This window comes from Thermobia domestica, chromosome 2, assembly GCF_964235325.1.
Source record: "Thermobia domestica chromosome 2, izTheDome1.hap1.1, whole genome shotgun sequence".
NCBI lineage: Eukaryota > Metazoa > Arthropoda > Insecta > Zygentoma > Lepismatidae > Thermobia > Thermobia domestica.
Window position 1 is genome coordinate 199,666,964 of NC_137455.1, and position 21,872 is coordinate 199,688,835.

Here is a 21,872-nt window from a genome sequence, read left to right on the forward strand (position 1 = left end):
TAATAATAAAACCATGTTTAGCACGAAATAGAAGTAATGGAATTACAACATGCAAAACTGACGTAACTTATCTCGCTGATCTGAACAGCTCAATTATTTTATAAGGAAGCAGAAATGTTCTCTGTGAGCCTCCATTCATGCATACACATCTCAAATTTGTACTCTCATCATTAAATGATTCGTGCAAGCATGATAGATTATTAGAATGAGAAATTGAACAAGAAATTGTCTATTTTTTAAAAAAAATCTTCGGAAAAACTTCCGTACTTCGGCAAACAGCAGTAGCATAAATGTAAGTCAGTCGGTCTGTTGTATGGTAAGAGATGGGAAACGTGAAAGAAAATCATCTGACAGGAACTTTCACACGTGGAAACAATGTTAGGTTTCAGCTTATTTCTTTCTTCTTCAATCGAATGAAAAAAAAAATATCTTTAGTAGAGACACACCTTCGATTATTTTCACGCCAGGGAAATAAAGGAGGAAAGATATCTTTGAGATGTTTTTAAAAGCAGGGCCGTGAGAAGATGTCTTCTGCAACCACAACATGGCGTGCTCTGAGTGAGTGTTTGGCCGGAAGTTGAGAAAAAGGATTCCCTCCACTTTTGATTGAGGAAGCCTCTGAAACCTATTGTTTGACGATCCGTTTATGGTTGCTGCTGCTACATTATAAGGGAGCGTCACAGATGAATGTAATATCAAAAAGGAGAAAACAATTCAGACTGATGAGTTAAATGGTGAAAGTTGAATACATTCATACGAGTATGTGTATATATAAAGTCTCCCCTTCCCCTCTATTATCTTGATATTTTTTTTCTTTTTTTAGTTTTCTTGTCACATTTTTCTGAACGTTGTTATTTTTGTTCTAACGTTATCGAAATCTGAGACATAATATAACGCTCAGAAAGAATATAAAGGTTGAATAGCTTCACAATGAATACTAGAGATGGATATTTATCTTCTTAGCCAACTCTAAAAACATAAAACCATGTAATGGTACTCAACAGAACTCAATCTTAATCCCAATCTAACTGCTGTAACGATGTAAGGAATCAAGAAGCATTATAAGCACTTTTGATACTTTGATCTCGGACTACCGATTTCGGGATCTTTTAACGTGGGGCGTTTTGATCGAGGGACTTTTGAAATGAAGTCTTTTTATCTTAGTCCCTCCTCAGAAGGGCATCCGGACCTTTCTGACACAGGGCCTCTTTGTCTCGTGCTGTTCTCTCCTAACACTTTTGTCCCTACCTCTCTGTATCAATAAATTTATCATGCTCCAAAAGGGCATTGGCAAGATATTTCTGTTCGGAGAGCTTATAATAGAGGAAATCAAGAGGCGATTGTATTTATTTCTTTTAATATTTATTATATATATATATATATATATATATATATATATATATATATATATATATATATATATATATATATATATATATATATATATATATATATATATATATAGAGAGAGAGAGAGAGAGAGAGAGAGAGAGAGAGAGAGAGAGAGAGATTCATAATTTAGATCAGAATAAATTTTGGTTTTGACATACTTATTTGTTCTTTCTAACTTACTTTAGTCAACTGTAAACAAATACTTTCAGTTTTGGAAATATTTTAACCTTTCTTCCAAGTTGTCCTGAGAACTCAGATGAGTATTAATTTAGATGAATATAAAATCTATTTATAAGAAAAATATAATTATACATGTAACCAATTCCCACTCACACCTCTAAGGGTACTAAGCATCTCTCGACTAAACTTGAGGTAAAATATCTTCTGGACTGTCACCAATCAGCTTAGGACTCTGAAACTATGGGTTCGACACCAATATCAGTCTTTTCTGATTATTTCTACATGTCACCTTCATTTCATCCCTAGAGATGCTAGCAGTGCCTTACCCCCACAGTAATTTTTTCCCACATTGTAAGCAATATGTGCACCCAGTTAGGTTGAGATTGGCCTAGGCCAGCGTTTCCCAACCGGTGTGCTGCAGCACACTGGTGTGCCGTGAATGGGCCGCTGGTGTGCCGCGGGGAAATAGAAAGAAAATTATTAATTCTATAAAAATCAAATTGCAAGACATAAGGGAAAATGTATATTTGTATTTCACATTACTATGAACCTCTACTGTGAATCTACAATTTTAAGTTTCATACCGTGTTGCTCTTGTGTACAATTTTAATGTTGAAAAGAGTAGTTGTTTTCATTGTTGTGACTATTGTTGCAGACTATTTCGTAACTTGAAATTTTGAAATATCATTCAACTTTTTTGACAAAGTAAACATGCATACAAATTACCTACATTTGTGTCTTAAAGCTCAAGAGATTTGTTTATCCGTTCGTTACTTAGTTATCTATCTTGTTAGTGAAAGGTTGGATACATTTTTCGAAAAAGAAAGCGTAGTTTTGCAAACCTGAGTCCAATATTTCATTGAATTGTTTTTATTTTTAAATTAGAGTGAGAAGAAGCATAATGAATAACCACGGGGAAAACCAGTGATCGAGCTTTCTTCCCTGTGAGAAGGAGATCAGTAACCAAAAAAATATACCACGGTATTTTATATTTACAAATAATATCTATGAGTGTGCCGCGAGAGTTGAAGTTACACCCGTAGTGTGCCGCAAGTTGAAAAAGGTTGGGAAACGCTGGCCTAGGCGTTCCAGAGTTGAAATATACATGCATTCACACCCATATATATCGGATCGAAAAGTCCTATATCAGTGATAATCAACAGTTTTTGGTGGTCTCTGAGATGAATAGTGAAACTTCCAATGAATTTCAAGACCAAATTCAATTTCCATTGGGACGAGGGGTGAGAAGAGCGAATAATGCCCAAAACTATTAAGGTTAATGTCGAATCAATAGTTTCTGGTCGATAGAAATCAGTTGATCCGTTCGAAATGACTTTTAGAACATTATTGTTTCGTACCTCAACCTGGGTATTTATCATACCACTTTGATTAAAAGGTGTGTTCGAGGGGAGTAGTGCTTCAAGTTTATGCCAAAAAATATATAGATTTTTTTTTTATCATGACGAGTTCATTGAAATGTGTATCCTAAGTAGGAAAAAGGACTCAAATATTTTCTATGAATTTATTCTCCCCTTGCAAAGCTCATTTGAGCTCATATTAATAAAAATTAAATATACAGTAATTGTTTCTTGATTTCGTCTATGATCATTACAATGGTGATTTCTTCAAATTCACAAAACCTCTCTATTCTTTTCGTCCTTCTAAGCCTTTTGGTTGGTGGGCAATACGATTATCTAAATTATATCCATCAATGGAAATCGATGTTTCACTATTGTATTGTTTCTGTTTTATTATAACATCGGGCCTTTCTCGTTAAACCCTTCTACTTTCCCTTTAAACATAATATACTCCAAATGTTGTATCTATTAGATAGTTAATCGTCGAGCTTTTACGCCTCTTGGGTGGCAGTCTGTCTTCTTTCATTCAGAAAATGCATAAGCAGCATTCTTGCCAGCAATATCTCAACAACTTTTAAGTTTTATCCTTCTATCTTGCTCATGGCCATATTTCTGTACCCTAATCTGACATTATTCCTTGGTTCCTCAGTCTTACCCATTTATAAAATGTTTTAAATATGGTTGAATAACGTTGTTGTTGGCCCTCAACGACTTTGAAGTTATTCTCAATGGTTGTTCAAAAAAATTGAATCGTATACTTACGATTTGAAAAATTTTAGAATTTACATCAATTTGAAAAAACATCGTTTTTTTTTTTTTTTTTCCTTTCTTGAGACCACTTACCAATACAATTCGTCAATTTCAAACCCAACATCTTCAAAGTATTTTTGATATTTCAGCAAATAGTTTAATTATTATTAATGGTAAAGTGCAAATAGGGAATCTGCTTATCTTCAAGATTTCTATCAAATTCTAACGAAAGTTTGTGAACACTGTATCTACTCTTTAAAGAATTGATAATATTATTATTATTAGTAAACAGATTCAACTTTAATTGAACTCATTTCAATTAACTGGGTAAATATTTGGGAAGAAAGATCATTGTTAGCTTGTAGTTTTAACAAATATTCCATTAGTTGATTCTCCTAGCTCATCCTGTACTGTTAGAGTTTTTTTTTTTTTTTTTGTAATAATTTTCACTTTTATACGAAGCATAACACGAAAGAATAAACAGATAAACTAAAACGTTTCAAGCCCTTATGACCTTGAGTTTGCACAGTATTCCCAAAGTAATGAAAATAAACAAGATTATTTGTGAGTTCCCATATAAATTTTTGTTGTGATTTATCTGACATGTCTTTGGCATGATTTATTTAGGGAATACAACATTATTAATGCTAAGATAGCCCACTAGTTTAACATAGCTTGTTTTTCATAACAAAAATTAATTTAAAAGAAGATTCGAATATGATGTTAAAATCCGGTGGAAATTTATTTAATTACAATGATAATAATATAATTAAGAGTATAAAAATATATTGCTACGGATAGTTGACAGGTTGTGTAATTTTCCCATTTTATAATAACGGTGCATTTAGTTATGCTAATACTAATATAACACGCATATCTATTTATATGTATTTATTTACTTTCACTTTATAATGTGTAACCTTGATCACTAATCGTACCAGTTTACTTATATTATTTTGCTATGGTGTAATTCGGTTGAGTTATGCTTCATCTAACGCGTATTGCAATATAACATATACTGTATCATATACTGTTTTTCCACTTCATATGCCTCCAAATTACTTACGCAATGGATTCGAATAGTATATCATATTTTGCTCGTTGCTATGGTGCTATTTCGTTTAACACAACATATGCAAAGAGACTAAGATAAAGCAAAAATAGTGATAGCAAGGCATTAAAAAGTTAAAAGGCTCCCTATACATATTCAAACTCTATTCAAACACTGTCAATATATTTTGCATTCCCAATATACAGGATGAGTCAAAAGTTAGGTTATGGAGACTTTTTTTTATTATTTCTCATGTCAGATTACTGTGTACAGCTACGTAAGGGAAAGAAGATGTTGATGTAACATGAAAGAGTGGTGGTGGTGCACTAGAACCTCACAGTGGGAGACTGAAACTATTACAGATGAAGTGACATGAATTAATGTGTCAGCAGCTGCTTGCAAAAGTCAAATGAAGAATATCTGCCGTATATCACTGAAACACGGTGTAAGTGTAACCGAATGTCATAATCTGCAGAAGGAAAAGTGGCATCCCTACAAGGTATTGAAATGCTTTAGCGAGGGTGGCCCTGACCGTCGCATACAAGTCTGAGAGTGAGTGTGCGGCTAAATCAACGAGAACCATGATTTCTATCAATTGTTTTGTTCAGTGACGTTGTTTTACGTTAATGTAGAAGTTAGTACAAAACTATTGAAGTGAGGCAAATCTTCATTGAACAGATCCTTTGAAAAGGTTGGGAATATATAAGATTATGGTGTGGTGTGAGAGTGATCGGCCCGTCTTTCATCGAAGTTACTCTTACTGTGGAGAGCTACAAAATAATTCTTGATGAATACGTGATCTCAAGCATAAATGAAGGTTGCAATTTCACCGTACTGATTCAACATGACAGCCCCGTCCTCATTATGATATAATTGTCCTTGAATTATTGAAGGTTCAGTTTTCTGACTCATGGATCAGTCGACATAGTTCTTTTAAGGACCATTTCGGCCTCCAGACTCAATACTAAATGCATTTCTACCTTTATAGTCATTTAAATGTGACAGTTTATTTAATTAAAATTTAGAATATCCAACATTTGAAGAAATATCATCCGTTTGTCACGGGAAGAAACTTCATACAACCCTGGAAAGCTGTACACAAGAATTACTACATTAAGAAAGCTTTCTTCCCTTAGACTGCAGTCATAAATTTGTTTCCATCAAGAAATTCCCTCAAGTGTTGCCATTGTAGTGTGTTATGATTTGAGAATTCTTACCCACAGAAGTGTTCCTACCGAAAATTTGATTGATAAATAATTTTTGATTTAACCACAAATCAACTAAAAAATATAAAAAATATGAGTAAAAAAATGACTCACCAGTAATACCTATAAGTAAATCACTGATTTCTCACATTATGCAATACCCACGGAATACAAGAGCCCATCAAGAAGAGAATAGCCCCAGAAGACTAGCAAAAACAAAGATGACCCGAAAAGGAAGACAGAGGAGGCAGATGGCGTCAATAAACATTGCAGAACAATAGCCCACAAAAAGTGCCAGAAGACTTCACTAAAGGAAACCATGGAGGAGACAAGGAAATTTAAATAATAATCACTGGACAAAGTAGCCAAATGGCTAGAAAACCCTCCCACCCCTACGGGAATGAAAATCGACAATGTTTAATTAGTAAATTTGCTCCTTTTCCTGCAGAGGTTCCGTAGTGTAGTAGTTATCACGTCTGCTTTACACGCAGAAGGTCCCCAGCTCGATCCTGGGCGGAACCAAAAAGCTTCTTTTTTTCTATCTAAACAAGAAATTTCTTTCAAATTGTTGGTGATAACCAGCAACTATCCAAATGATAGTAGAAATGAAATGAAAATGTTACTTTATGGTTCGACAATTGTGCTTTTTAAGCTAATGCAGATGGATGATTAAGGACTGCATTAATTGACGGATTTACATTTTTTGTACAATTCCATCGGGACTCGAACCGAGACCACAAATCATAGTATAAGTTTGTGTAGTAAAGAGATAAGGATATCGAAGCAAAGAAAAATTCCTTCCAAAGCATTTATTTCATTGATGCGTAACGGTAGGTAAAACAAGAATCGATTTGCGCAGTATTTCCTAATATGATTTATAGAAGAAAGGAACATTGATTAGGGAGACATGACAGAGTGAATAGTTGACGTCTAGTTTTTTTTTTTTTTTTTTTTTTGACGAAGAAAATATGTAATACCTAAAATGTATATATATATATATATATATATATATATATATATATATATATATATATATATAGGCCTATATACATTGGCGGATCCAAGGGGGGCTATAGCCCCCTCTTGACGCTCAGGTATAAACTGGATAAAATGAGCTTCAATCCTGCTTTACATTGGATAAAACGGCAAACTATGGTTTAGCCCTCCGTTGATCATATATATATCATAGTTTGCCGTTTTATCCAATGTAAAGCAGGATATAGATAGATAGATAGATAGATAGATAGTAAATTCGGGTGATTCCGGACAGTCGCTGAATTCGGACATCCTAAGCTTACGATAATACTGTTCATCGCATGTGTAATATGGAGACTTGTTGTGACGCCTATTTGAAGCACCGTATCTTCCAAGAGTTCCCTATTTCCTCTTTAGTAGTAGGAAGTGCAAAGAGCTTTATATAGTTTCGACGGTGGGGAAAAGAAGAGGAAACAGGAAAGTTCATGCACGTTTTTTGACCTGATGTAACTTTTTAGTGGAATATGTTAAGGTTTTACACAGAAGCGGTTGTCAGCAAATGGTTAAGTAGGACATATACTGTATAGAAAGCGAAGAACCTACTTTACTCGATGCATCTTGGAAGAATTCTATTAATTTGCGCACGCCTGCTCAACGCATCCACACGTCTACAGTGCTGAAAACGGGCGAATCCGGACGTTTGAATGAAATGAATGAAATGAAAATGTCTTTATTGAAGCGGGCGAGGTTCAGCCATGGCTGCTCTACCACCTAACCCTTGTCAAAAGAATACAATATTAAACATTACACATCAAAAGGAACAGAAAAAAAACTTTAAAAAAATACAAGTAAAAGAATAAATCAGAAAATAAACAAGTGACATATGCAATAAAAAGTATTGATATTGTTGGATTTAGCTAAGCTCTTACATAAAACTGTACATGTCGTAAGTGCCAGAGGCCAGTCGCTGGGATTTCATCAAATGTGATTTTAATGAATTTCGAAATGAATTAAATGACTTTATTTCCGTGAGAGCTTTTGGTATCGCATTCCATACTCTCGGACCTGCTCTAGAAAATGATCCTTGCACTATCTTCAGTTTAAGTCTTTGTACATTGAATTTCTCACTGTTACGCGTAACGTGAGAGTGAATTTGTGACCGCTTTGTAAATTTACAATATAAATATTGTGGGGATTGAGTTTTAAGGATTTTATATATCAGACAACTATAGCGTAGGTATCTTCTTCTCGACATTGTTAAAATGTCGTTTCTATTTAGCACTGGTAGGATATGTTCCAATTTCTTTAAGTTAAAGGCAAACCTAATGCACGAGTTCTGTATTTTCTGTATAGTTTTAGAATTGTAAACAGAGAGAGATGGTCCATATACAGCGTCACAGTAGTCTAATAACGGTAAAACAAGAACTTGTATGAGATATAATTTCATAGACTGAGATAGAAAGTCTTTGGCTTTGTAAAGTCGACGTAATAAAGTAATAGCTTTATTACACTGAGTAGATATATGATTATTATAGTTTAGTTCCTTATCCAATATGAGTCCTAAGCTTTTCACATGGGTAGAGTAAGAAATATAAGTGTCCATAATTTTTATTTTTAGATCCGATGCCTTGATTTTACTCAACTGTTGTGAGGTTCCTATAATCGTAAATGTACACTTACTTGGGTTGATGGCAAGACCGTTATCAGTACACCATTCAGATACAGAGGTCAAATCTCTATTAACAAGTTCTACAGTTTGTTCAATATTTTGTGGTGATGACATGATGCAAAGTTGTGTGTCATCCGCGTAGCAATGCACAGTAGAGTATTTAATGGAATCTATGAGATCAGCAATGTAAATAGAAAATAAAAGGGGACCCAAGATTGATCCTTGAGGTACTCCTTTGTTTATAACGAGTGCCGAAGATAAGGGATTTTGAGCTGTCCTAAGATATACTTGTTGCTTCCTGCCTAGTAAGTAGCTTTCAATCCAGTTTATGACGGTATCAGAAAATTTATAATACCTTAGTTTAGCCAACAACAGGTTATGATTAACTAGATCGAAGGCCTTGGTTAGGTCTAAGAGGACTATGATTGCAACTTGAGAGTTATCAACTGCGTTTAATATCCCATCTGTTACCTCGAGCATCGCACTGACAGTACTATGATGCTTACGAAAACCGGACTGAATAATAGGGATAATATTATTATGATTTACATAGTCGTATAATTGCTGGTTTACTAATTTTTCTACGATCTTTGACATTATTGGTAAGATACTAATTGGACGTAGCTCGTTTAAGGAAGTTACGCGGGGTTTCTTTGGTAGCGGTACCACTTTTGCTGTTTTCCAGGCAGTAGGAAAGCAGCCGTTAACTAGTGAATAATTAATTATTTTCGTTAGAGGTGATAGTATGAATGGCAACGCTAATTTGATCATTTTAGTGCTTATTGCATCAAGGCCAGATGAGTTAGATTTTATGCTGTGTACCGCCTTTCTCACATCGGATTCATTTATTGGGTTAAATAGAAATGTTGTCTGTAGCTGTGGATGTTTTTTAGACAGAAATTTCTTAGTTTGATTGTCAACTCTCTCAGAATTAATAGGAGGCAAACCAGGAAGACTGACGAAATGATCATTAATAACATTTGGATCATTGATTTCACTGGAAAGTGCTACATCATTGTTTCTGTTACAAAGACCCAGCTCTTGTATTACTTTCCATTTGTCTTTAACTGCAGTGCAGTTTTTAATACGATAAGAGAAGTAAGCAATTTTTTCTTGTCGAACCACTGACGTTGTAAAGTTCCTAAGCCTTTTAAACTCTTCCCAATCTTGTTGGGTTTTGGTACGCTTGAACTTGAGATGTGCTCGATCACGCAATTTCATTAATAGCTTGGTATTACTTGAGAGATATGGGAGTTTAGTTTTAGAAAGCTTGATCTTTTTAATAGGAGCATGTACATCGAATATATGTGTTAATGCATCCTGTACAAAGGAAACCTTACCGTCTATTGTTTCAAATGACTCAATGTTTTCCCAGTGTATGTATTGAGCATCGCTAAAGAAAAGATTTTCATCAAAACTACCATAATCTCGACAGCTAAGAATTTCAGGTTTCGGGCTAGGCGGTTTATTAATATCAAGAACCATGTATATAACACAGTGATCAGAATTTCCAATAGGGGGACTAACACCATGCAACGCCAGTCTGTCTCTGTTATCAGTAACAATAACATCTAACAAAGATTCACTTGCTTCAGTTATCCTAGTAGGCTCATTAATTATTTGAATAAGATTTAACCTATTTAATATTGAGTTGAAATATACCGTTTCAGGTTTGTTTATGCAAGTTTGGTCACAGTTCAGGTCGCCAATTAAATACAGAGAATCGACCTGTGGATAGAGCTCGATGACAATATCTTCAATAATTGATAGTGAAGTATACGATATATTGGGTGATCTGTATAATGCAGCAAAACCTATTGAATAAGAGTTTATTTTTACAGTAAAGTTAAGAAATTCTATGTTTGGTCTCTCTAATCCGTAACCAGAGCTGGATGCAAAAGTCATAAGTTCTAGGTTTTTAAGATAATATACTACTATCCCCCCACCTCTGCCCGTGTCTTGTCGTAAAACGGAATACCCTTGTACATCAATTTGTACAGTATTAACAGATTTATCTAACCATGATTCAGTTACAATAAATATAGCACATTCATTCGTAGCGATAAGAGATCTTACTTCATCAATTTTCGGAAGAAGTGAGCGAACATTAGCATGCATAACGGTAAATTTTCTTTTGACATCTGCAGGTATTGTGCATACCACAGCACGGTTTCTGTTAGTAACAGAGAGGTCAAGAATATGAGAATGTCCAGTAGAGTTACCCATAGTCGTACTCATAGTTACATTTATGACATACGGTACGTATTATGTATATTATAATATCTAACCCAGTGATTATCCTCCTGGCACTTACCTCAGATATGAGACAGAAGTTTGTAAAATATTTTGAACTTCTTACATTTTCCCGAGAATTCATACTTAGTAAGCTTAAGACACAATAAAACAATTTAAACGATATTACATAGTAAGAACGTAAAAAGCAGTAATGAGACATTTTGTGAGTATCTACAGTACAGTTGCAGTCAGGCTGCAAATGAACAAGGGCTTCCGTCGGTGGCTTAGATTGAGAAAACGGGCACAGATCATGGAAACCACAAGCAACAACACTATAACATTTTAGATACAATGCAACACACTCACTAAATAAAGAATATAAGCACACAACGTATAAGATATTCACTATATATGAAACACGCTCCAGTTTATTGTCCATTTTCGAGCAAACGTTTTCGTAATAATGTTTTAAGCATGATTGTCTGCACATAATGAATATTAAAGAGTAAGTTATTTTGCACAGAAAGTTGTTGGTAATAAAAGCAGTCAAAACGAGATAATGTACAAAGGGGGAGTCAGTTTTTACACACAGAGGTAGTACTTCTGCCTTGCACTTTATAAGAAGGACGGCACTAACCATTGGTTAAAAAAAAAATATTAGTGAAATAAAAATATAATAATAATAGAAAGAAACATAAAAGCACTTCCCAGTTTTGTTCTTCTGTGTAATTACACCGACTGAAGTTCCTTAGCTGTGGTTATGAAATGCTTTACCTTGTCTTTTATGATGACGATTTTCCCATCCTGTGTATATACGTCCCTTGTACCGAATTTCGTTGTCGCCATCTTAAGGAGTTGTAATCTTGACTGGCACAGATCTTCTCTTATGGTGATTCCGCTGGATTTTAGTTTCCTTTTGTTTCTGAAGACCAAAGCTCTGCTTCTGTAGCTCGTGAACTTAACAATAATAGGCCACGTTTAGGGAAGGGTGAATTCGGACACGTTTATTACATTAAGGTTAACCCGGACAATGTAATTAATGAACCAAGAGGATCCATAACACTCTCTCGTCTCTCGCTTTTTAGTTTATGAGTGTGAAATATTGCTTACAAAGTTAAAAAATCTTCTTGTTTCTTTCTATCTACACATTTTCAGATTCGCATGTATTTCGATAAAAATGGAGATTGCGGCGCACACATTCCCTCCAACAGATGATAAAGACTTCTAACAGCACGTAGGAGAAGCAGATGATTCATATTTCACTCTCAACAGCGCGGGCTTTCTTACCTCCCCCCCTCCCGAGTGGCGCTAGTAGTACTATATTTTCTCTTTCCGTTGTAATTTCTCAATGTCAGCACAGAGGTTCCGTAGTGTAGTGGTTATCACGTCTGCTTTACACGCAGAAGGCCCCCAGTTCGATCCTGGGCGGAACCAGTAAAGCTTTTTATTTTTTAAATAAAGAAATACTGACAGCCAACTAAAAAAATCTTTCAAATTGTAGTTGATAACCAGTAATTATATAAATCATATTAAAAATGAAGTGAGAATTTTACTTTAACGTCCAACAGTTAGATATGCCATTTAGGCCAATGGAGACGTATGATTTTAATGATTGTATATCTTTCAGCATGAATTTCATTCCTTGTCGGATTTAAATTTTCTGTGAACTCTCATCGGGAGTCGAACCGGGACCACAAATCATAGTATAAGTTTGTCATAAATATTCGGATGTTATATTTGAGATAGTCAAGTATACAGCAAAACAAAAGAAATCACTTAAACTCAATTTTAACACAGGTCAATAATCACAGCATGATTACCATTTTCACGTTTTACTTTAATATCCGGTGTCCAGTGTTTCGGATTAACATAGTCAGTGTTCATAGCATGACTACCATTTTAACGTGTTATTTTAACATACAGGGTGCAGTGTTTTGATTAACACACGCCTGGTGTTACCGGTTTTGATACAGAACAATGATGTGTGGTTTTAAATTAGACGATGGTTTCAATTTTGAAGAATGAAAGCAAGATTATGGCGATGTTAATAAATAGGCGAATGAACGGAGAAACGCGGAAATAGGAACATAAACTTGCTGTTCAGAATTCATCTCAGTGTTACTGTACTAAAGGCTAGTGGAAGGCTTGAGGCGAGTCAGTGCGCTGAGTACGCCATTGCTGCTGATTAATCATGAACAATGTTACTCTTATTTACCTACTACATATTTTATTAGCCTATTATACTATTGCATAACTACTGTCTGAGAGCGACCTTATTTTATTCTTCGATATTTTTTATATTTTTCCCATTTTTATTTATTTTCAAGGATCAGTTAGAGAGAAGAAAGTATCACGATCGTGAGAAATTCGAATTCGAGTAAATCCGAAATTTAGCGGATTTACACATTTCGCAATCCCTACATGTCGGAAAACGGATTTTTGGATGCCAGTCCATTCTTCCTGATATAAAGATGTTCAATCGCCAAGGTTCAACGTATCGACAACCGATTTTAAAACTTAAAAGTTTCTATAAAATTCCCTAGCAGCGATATTTATTTATTTTCTTCCTACCCCTAAGAATAAGAATACTTTTCTAAATGGTGAAAATTAAAAAAAAAAAAAAAAAAAAAAAGAATTTTGATTTTCTTAGAAACGGCTCTAATAATTTCGTTTATGCTTCATAAATCAATATTCCACTTACAGCTGAATAATATGGCAAAAGTAGGTTTACTAGGAGAATTCCAAAAAAGGTACTTTATGCTTGGGAGTGAGTTTACTGGACTATTTTCTCAAAAAGGGACTCCGGCGACTTTGTTCACATTTCATTAATAACCTAACAATAAGGCATACTTCATTTGCAATGAAAAATTCACAAGGTTAGTTTATTATTATTATTATTATTATTATTATTATTATTATTATTATTATTATTATTATTATTATTATTATTATTTACTCAAATACGCCTTATGTGATTTTTTGATTTTTCATAAACAAATGTTTTATCTATACATAATGACCCTAGTATATATAGTCATTTGTCATTGAGAAAGATCCACAAACGATAGTTCACTTTTGAACCTGCCTTATTTCGGACCAAGTTGTCCGAAAACAGCTTATAAATTTGTTCGTATTTCACATATAAATGTTTGCTGTAATAACTGTAACATAACATGATTTAGTTTAATTAATTAGAGCGAGGAAATTTAGTAGGATAACACAAACGTTTTATTTACTCAAAGTCGAACTGACAACAATTTTTTTCTTTTCCGATGAATAGACTATTGGCATATTTCCTCCAACCTGTGATTCTAGTTTTACACAGAGTCTAAATCAATGTTTACTACTACTACTACTACTACTACTACTACTACTACTACTACTACTACTACTACTACTACTACTACTACTACTACTACTACTACTACCAGTACTACTACTACTACTAATAATAATAATAATAATAATAATAATAATAATAATAATAATGTGTGACATAAATATAGTTTATGCATATAGCCTAAGTTATAATGGCTTTCACATTCTGAAACAGGCTTTTAGTATGTAGAAGTCCGGTTCTCCTGGAAAAGTCTTGGAGCCCCTCCAAGAAAAGGTTGTTGGTACCGCCCTGCTCTGTTTGTGACTGAAGTTTGGAGTGCAGTTCCTATGCTTTTGGAAATAGTTGATTTCGTAATAAAGTCTATCTCATATCTGCTTTACGCCAAGAATGTTATATCAGTTGGATGTTGAGTCCCTGGAGAAAGCATTGTGGTCGAGAATTCTTTATGACGGACTTCCACGTATCGATATTTCGTTTTATAAAACATTAAGACTTGGTTATTTTGTAGAGAATAGTTATCATATCACGGAGAAGATCCCCATTTTAATTCTTTTTCATAGAAATGGTTCATGTTGTTGGTTGAAGATTTGTTTTGCTTTCAATTCATAATGATGTTTACGAACATCGATTCCGTGGTCTAATGGTTATCACATCTGCTTTACACGCAGAAGGTCCCCAGTTCGATCCGGGGCGGAACCTTTTATTCTTGTCTTGGTTCTAAATTCAGAATTTTTCAAATCATACATATAGCTGTGAAAACGAAATAGGAAATTGTTTTGATTTATTTCAAATACTAGCTTTGTTGCGATAAAGCCTTCAGTCTGCTGCATACTATGGGTTTATTCTACATATTTTGATATGATTAAATTCAAATGTATTTATTTCCTTCAAACGGCATTGTAATAAAAATCATCGCAATAGTTTGAAATGTGCAAATTTGTTCGACGCTAGCGACATCTATTGGCATAAGAGAAGCAGGCAGTGGAGGTTGCGACATGTATTAACTTGATTGTTTACTATTAGGACTTAGCGTTATGCACAGATTGAAATGGTTTGCTGTTATAAATATCAAACAGCAAGAGCAAGCAGTGTTTAGAGCGAGTAAGTGTTCACTGACTTGGGAATGTAGACCAAACGAAAGGACAACAGTCTTCTGCATGAGTTGACAGTTGAAACAAGAATAAACATGATTGAATATCATTGATATAGCAAACAGCAAGAGCAATGAGTACTTACGGACTTTTTGTCGAGCGTGCATTTTGACTTTCCTCGCCTTCTGCTGATAGTGACATTCTTCACCAGTGCTGCTGTGAGTGTGAAAAGACAGTGTTACAACACTAGAGGAAAGAAACGAACTTTAGGGCCGTGACTTTACTAAGCATTTATTCTACTTTATTTTACTTCACAACAACGAATTTCCAGTTGAATTTGTGAACAAAACGCCTTCTAAAGTATGACGTCATTACTTAATACTTTGACCCCTTCTGCTCAAAAACACAAAACGCGCTTTATTGTGTGTTATGGTATACTAAAGAACTAACTATTCCTAAAATGTCAGAATTTTTTTTTTTTTTTTTATCCAGGCCCATTGGGGAGATTGGACAGTGAAACATGCCAAATTGGCATAATTTCCCAAACGTTACGATTTTTTTTCAGGCCTTTGGGAGCAGCTCAGGGGTGTTAGCCACGGGGGGCCCATCTGGGCCAGGCCCCCCAAATGAGTTCTTAGCCCCCCAAATGACCAGCTTATAAAACATCATCGTAAGATTACCTCGCTTGAGTCATTTGAAAATAACAAAGTTTACATATAATTAATAATTTACGGTAAAATAGTATGGAAAATACTATTTTACCATACCGATCGAAAAATAGTGTGGTATCCAGGGGCGTCTTTGAGGGGGGTAAGGATGGAGCTTCGCCCCAAAGTTCTCAATTTCTTAACAAGTTGGCAAATTAAAATACCTAGTTGGCAATTTGAAGAATGCCGCTTTGTTCGTGCTGCAAATCATTATCAGTTCTTTTATAGACTTGGCATAAATTATGTGTAGTTTCCTATCTTGAAATAAATTGATGTTAGTTGAAAGCTTCTTTACTTGTTGCAAGTGATCAGTGCCGGATTTACGTATAAGCTATACAAGTTATAGCTTAGGGCCCCACTGATTTGGGGGCCCCGAAAACCTGAAGAAAACTGGATATCCATTTCCAATGTATAAGAAAATCAATCAGTAAAATAAAATTTACATATACGTAGGACGTAGCAACAGTGCTTCCTGTTGTGTAGGCTACTATGATGTAAGTAATGGTGCCCCTTTTGCTAGCCTGCTTCCTAAAATATCATTAGTTTATCCATTTCTGTATATAGGGTGCCTACGTTCGCCTGGACACGTAAAGGGTCCCATTACCTTCAACAGCTTAGGGCCCCACTAAACCTAAATCCGACTCTGCAAGTGATTACACTTCACTTTTGTTCATTTGATATTCCTAAATATTTTGAAGAATCTTTAATGAAAAATTGGGAAATTGTACCACTGACAAAACCTGAATAGAGGTGGCGTGCAAAATTAAAACAAAGATAGAAGAAGCGCTTCGGTTGCAGGTAGAGTATTGGACGCAAAAGCAATTGATACAAGAGCGTATACAAGACAACACGCAGATTGTGGAGATTAATAAGAGTAAATAGGCCTATTAATAACATAAGAACAAGGAAGTGACTGGTTAGTATAAATTTTACTATGTAGTAAAGTATCAAAGGGAAATAGATTTTGATACCAGAGTAAATATATTGTGTAGCCGTGTCTGCTTTGTGTGTGAATAGACCTTTCCCTTTGAACAAAAAGTGATAATATTAATACGGAAGACTCTATTTACTGGGCTTTTCGAGTAGGGAGAATGGAACAAAATGTGTTTTGGGAATAGTATCACAGTAGGTTTCTGGGGGTGTTGTTCGGTGGAGAGAAAAGCTACAATGGATGTCAAGCAGTGCCGTGCCTTGGAGTGGGGCGACCGCCCCGGGTGCAGATGTAAAGGGGCACAAACTTTGAGAGGAAAGCGTATGTGCGTACACATGTATAAAATGCACGGAAAAAAGTAATTAAAAGTGCTCAAAATCAAGAGTGCGTATACAAGACAACACGCAGATTGTGGAGATTAATAAGAGTAAATAGGCCTATTAATAACATAAGAACAAGGAAGTGACTGGTTAGTATAAATTTTACTATGTAGTAAAGTATCAAAGGGAAATAGATTTTGATACCAGAGTAAATATATTGTGTAGCCGTGTCTGCTTTGTGTGTGAATAGACCTTTCCCTTTGAACAAAAAGTGATAATATTAATACGGAAGACTCTATTTACTGGGCTTTTCGAGTAGGGAGAATGGAACAAAATGTGTTTTGGGAATAGTATCACAGTAGGTTTCTGGGGGTGTTGTTCGGTGGAGAGAAAAGCTACAATGGATGTCAAGCAGTGCCGTGCCTTGGAGTGGGGCGACCGCCCCGGGTGCAGATGTAAAGGGGCACAAACTTTGAGAGGAAAGCGTATGTGCGTACACATGTATAAAATGCACGGAAAAAAGTAATTAAAAGTGCTCAAAATCAAGAGAAAGCATGGTTTAATTTTGAAAATTTTCTACCGCTTCGCGCTAAGCATGGTGGCGCTTCGCGGCTGGTCTGTCGCGTTATGTACGGGGGCACCGTCATATACTCTCACCAGGGCTCTAAGTTACCACGGCACGGCACTGGAATCAAGTCATTTCGTCGCTTTCGCTGTGAACCTAAGTGCAAGATTACGAAAGTCACATTTTGGGGTTGAAAACAATACGTCTGCTGGGTGAAAGCAAAGACCGGTATGTGTTTCACTTCATTTTCATACAAATGTGTTGCCTTTCCTGCCTTATTTTTAATCCCATAATTGCTTCTTTCGAAAGTTAAACAAAAATTGCAATTCTTCCTTTCTTTATAGCATTTGTAAGTCAAAGCATTACATATACCGCTGTATGTTACTTATGTAGCTCACAGGGCTGCAACTATCGGGGAGGAAGCGAGGCACGTGCCGCGGGCGCCTGGTTGGAGGAGCGCCTAAAAGGGAGGTTATATGTTAGTATTTTTCCTACCGGTATTTAATATATTTCATCAGAGTGCGAAATCATGAAATCGAAGTGGGGGGAGACGAGGACTAAAGGGTTAAAATAAATAAATAAATAATAATAATAAAAAACTGCGCACTTTTATGCTTCAAAGTTTCGATATAGAAAGTTCACGTATTTGGGCATCCAGAAGTAGTAAACTATACAAAGTTAGGTATTACTAGTATACCGCTGATCACTAGTTCATATGATTAAATATGAAATACACATTTTTACATATGAATTACGGTAATTACTTTGGAAACTTCTGACACTATTTCAGTGTATTATCCCCCCAGCAAGGATTTAGTGAGGGAATTTTGTCCAAAAATATTCAGTGGGGGAGGGGGAATTCCCCTGTTCCCCAAGGATTTCGCACCCTGTTTTTCACAATAAATTTCACTATTTCAATTCGATAATAAATATTGAATTTAATGTAGAATCAAATCTGATATTATAATATATATTATAGTGCATTTTCATCTTCTCTAACTACGTACATTATTCATTTAGGTAGAAAATCATTCTACAAAGACATTCTCTCAGGCTTTCTCCCCCTTCTCTGCTAGAGCCTTTTTCCGCATCCTGCCCAACAAGATCCGGCGTTTTACCAAACGTCCTCAAAATATGAAGTAGATGAGCTAAGGAGGTATTTGTGTGCAGGTTAGCCTGGTCTCTCACTGAACCCCTCAATTGAATGTTTGTCCCTATATCACAAGCAGTAAATATAGCCTACCTTTTTCTACGTTTTTAATGCTATTCTACAACAGATTATAGCTTTAGAGGTTCTCGCGAGGATCGGGTGACGCGGATTATCACGTAACCATAAGCAGTTGTGCATGTCACGTTGTCAAATTAGCAGTTGTGCATCGTGCATGGTGATAATGATCCTGAGTTGAGGTGAAAAATTGCACTTGAGAGTGCAACAAGGGCTATTCGTGTTCGTATCACAGACGAGGCATTCAATGGGACGAATATGAAAATAAGGTTGCTGTGTAGATTTCCACAGGATTGGTAAAAGTAAGACTAAGATTTTCGAAAGACTTTTCAGTTTTTAAAATCAAAACTTGGCAATGTCAAGTTTCACACACACACCCCAATCTTGTAATGCTCGCTACGCCGCTGATGGTATTTCTTCCTTATAACGATCGGAAAATAGCATGGATTTTTTTTCTTTTTTTTTTTACTGCAGATTACACAATTTACTGCGATTTACATTTGACAGTTTGATGACAAACGTTTTAACAAGGTACTATAAATACTACCACAAAACGTTGGTACTAAATTAATTTGTAAGTACATTATATTTTTATATGCTCTATCTCGTGTTTTATAAAACATATTTTTTATCATATGGAAAATTTGGTGAAAAACAAAGTTTTTATTCAATTCTTCAGTTTGGATTTCATTCGCTTTTTTTAAAAAAATGGTACTTGGTGTAAAACAGGAAGTAAGATATAGCTGTTAATAAAATAATTATGTTTGTTTAGTTACGAATAATAAATAAATATTTTTCTTAGGAAATCTTAAAGAAATTAAGTGCAATTTCAAAGAAAATCAATCTTATGTAGATAGGTTCTGTATACAAAGGCTTAAACTGAAATAGTTGCGCAAAAAGGTATGACATTGGTCCGGGACAATAGTTCTGAGTTAAATATAATAAAAACTATTTGGAATATAATGTATGTAGAAAAGTAAAATAATAATAATAATAATAATAATAATAATAATAATAATAATAATAATAATAATAATAATAATAATAATAATAATAATAATAATAATAATAATAATAATAATAATAATAATCTTAAAAAGCAGTGGTTTTAGTTTCCCAGAAGGAAACCAAAATTTTCCGGTTTTTTTTACGCTCAAAAAAACTAGCTGCAACACATTTTTTTTTGACTTGGCACCCCTTCAAAAACGACGGGACCCTCCTACATTAATCTGCTGGCTACACCCCCGGAGCAGCTACAGGTCTGTAAATTTTTGTGTATTAACTTAGGACAATGGATTACATGCACACACAAATTCAGACCTCTACGTCAGTTGTTCCCTCGTCCCAAACATGTCTTCAATGTCCAAAAATGTTGCTACTATAGGCCCTGATTTCACTCCCTTCAAGTGGATTTAGGCAAAAATGTTAAGAGATCAAAGTTTTAGCTCTGCACGGGTTGGAGACGTCCAGCAATTTTCAATTTGGTAGAACAAAAAAATGCGTAGATATTAAAAACAACGTAAACGCCTAAAATCGAAAAAACATAAAATGGGGACAGCCGCTGCGTCCCCATGGGATATTGTAAAAAAAATAATTAATTGTGGTTTTAAAGTACCCTGATATAGGATATTCATGAAAAAATTAAATTTTTCGGAGATGTTCGAGCGACTCTTGCTTAAAGGTTTGACTCTACAGTGTAGCGGGTTGTGATTATATATATACACTTGAGACGCTATATGGAATGCAAAAACTGTTTTTCTCGTATATATTACGATTTCTGTTCTACAATGAAAATTTTGAAATCAGAAATGGTTAATTTGAACCACTTCCGGTTTTAATAGAGGTTTAGCGGAAAAGACGGAACCTATTCTTGGCAATTGAATCATGCAAATCAATATCGAAACCATAGATAATACTACATTTGAACCACGTTCTGTTTTAGTAGAGTGTTGTCGATAGTCATGATATAGCATACGCGGTGGAAAAGTGTTACAATTCAAAAAATGGAAATTTCGAGTTATTATCGCTCAAAAGAGAATAGAGAAGAGAGTACTACCTCTACCTGATGGTATTTTCGCATAAATGTAACTAAACAAATTAACCCCTAGATGGCAGAAATACCAGTATTCCAGGGAGCAATTTTGCTATAATAACAAACTTTAAAATTCATGTTCCTACAAATGTGTAATTTTGACTTGTAACAGTCTTCCACCGGGTGGGCGATATGTTGTCTTGAGACATTGAATAGTTTGCAAAGAAAAAATGCATTTCGCTATCTGTTATCGTTTTGCAACCGGAAATGATTAATTTGAACCACTTTCGGATTGAATAGAGGATTAACAGAGGAGATGAAATGGATTCTTTAGACGCTGAATCGATTACAAGTAACCGCTCCTAGATATATCTTGCCGTTTTTGCTCTGATATCTGTTGACAGACAGGCGGACGCAGAAAGCCGTTCTGTAACTGTTGCACTTTCAACACTTGTGCTTAGCATAATTGCACACTCTAATAAGTTACATAGTTTAATTGAACACAGAAAAATATTGATAATCCCACATTGTGCATATGTGCTATTTATAGTACCAAACCATTTCAATCTGTGCATGACGCTAAGTCCTAATAATAAGCAATCAACTTAATACATGTCGCAACTTCCACTGCCTGCTTCTCTTATGCCAATAGATGTCGCTAGCGTCGAACAAATTTGCAGATTGGAAACTTTTGCGATGATTTTATTACAATGCCGTTTGAAGGAAATAAATACATTTGAATTTAATCATATCAAAACATGTAGAATAAACCTATAGTATGAAGCAGGCTGAAGGCTTTATCGCAACAAAACTAATATTTGAAATAAAATAAAACAATTTCCTATT

General features: G+C 35.0%; 1 protein-coding gene and 2 non-coding genes across 3 annotated transcripts in view; all 3 read left to right on the forward strand.

Moving 5' to 3' along the window:
- The first annotated feature begins 6,385 nt into the window (after positions 1-6,385).
- Positions 6,386-6,458, forward strand: TRNAV-UAC (transfer RNA valine (anticodon UAC)). The gene has a single exon. It is a non-coding gene; the product is annotated as a tRNA-Val (tRNA).
- A 5,718-nt stretch (positions 6,459-12,176) lies between these two features.
- On the forward strand, positions 12,177-12,249 carry TRNAV-UAC (transfer RNA valine (anticodon UAC)). The gene has a single exon. It is a non-coding gene; the product is annotated as a tRNA-Val (tRNA).
- A 2,940-nt stretch (positions 12,250-15,189) lies between these two features.
- Positions 15,190-21,872, forward strand: part of LOC145679301 (uncharacterized) — a 33,148-nt gene continuing 26,465 nt past the window's right edge. Inside the window, exon 1 of the mRNA XM_081749888.1 lies at positions 15,190-15,256. Within this exon, the coding sequence (XP_081606014.1) occupies positions 15,190-15,256 (67 nt within the window). The remainder of the gene's footprint in view (positions 15,257-21,872) is intronic.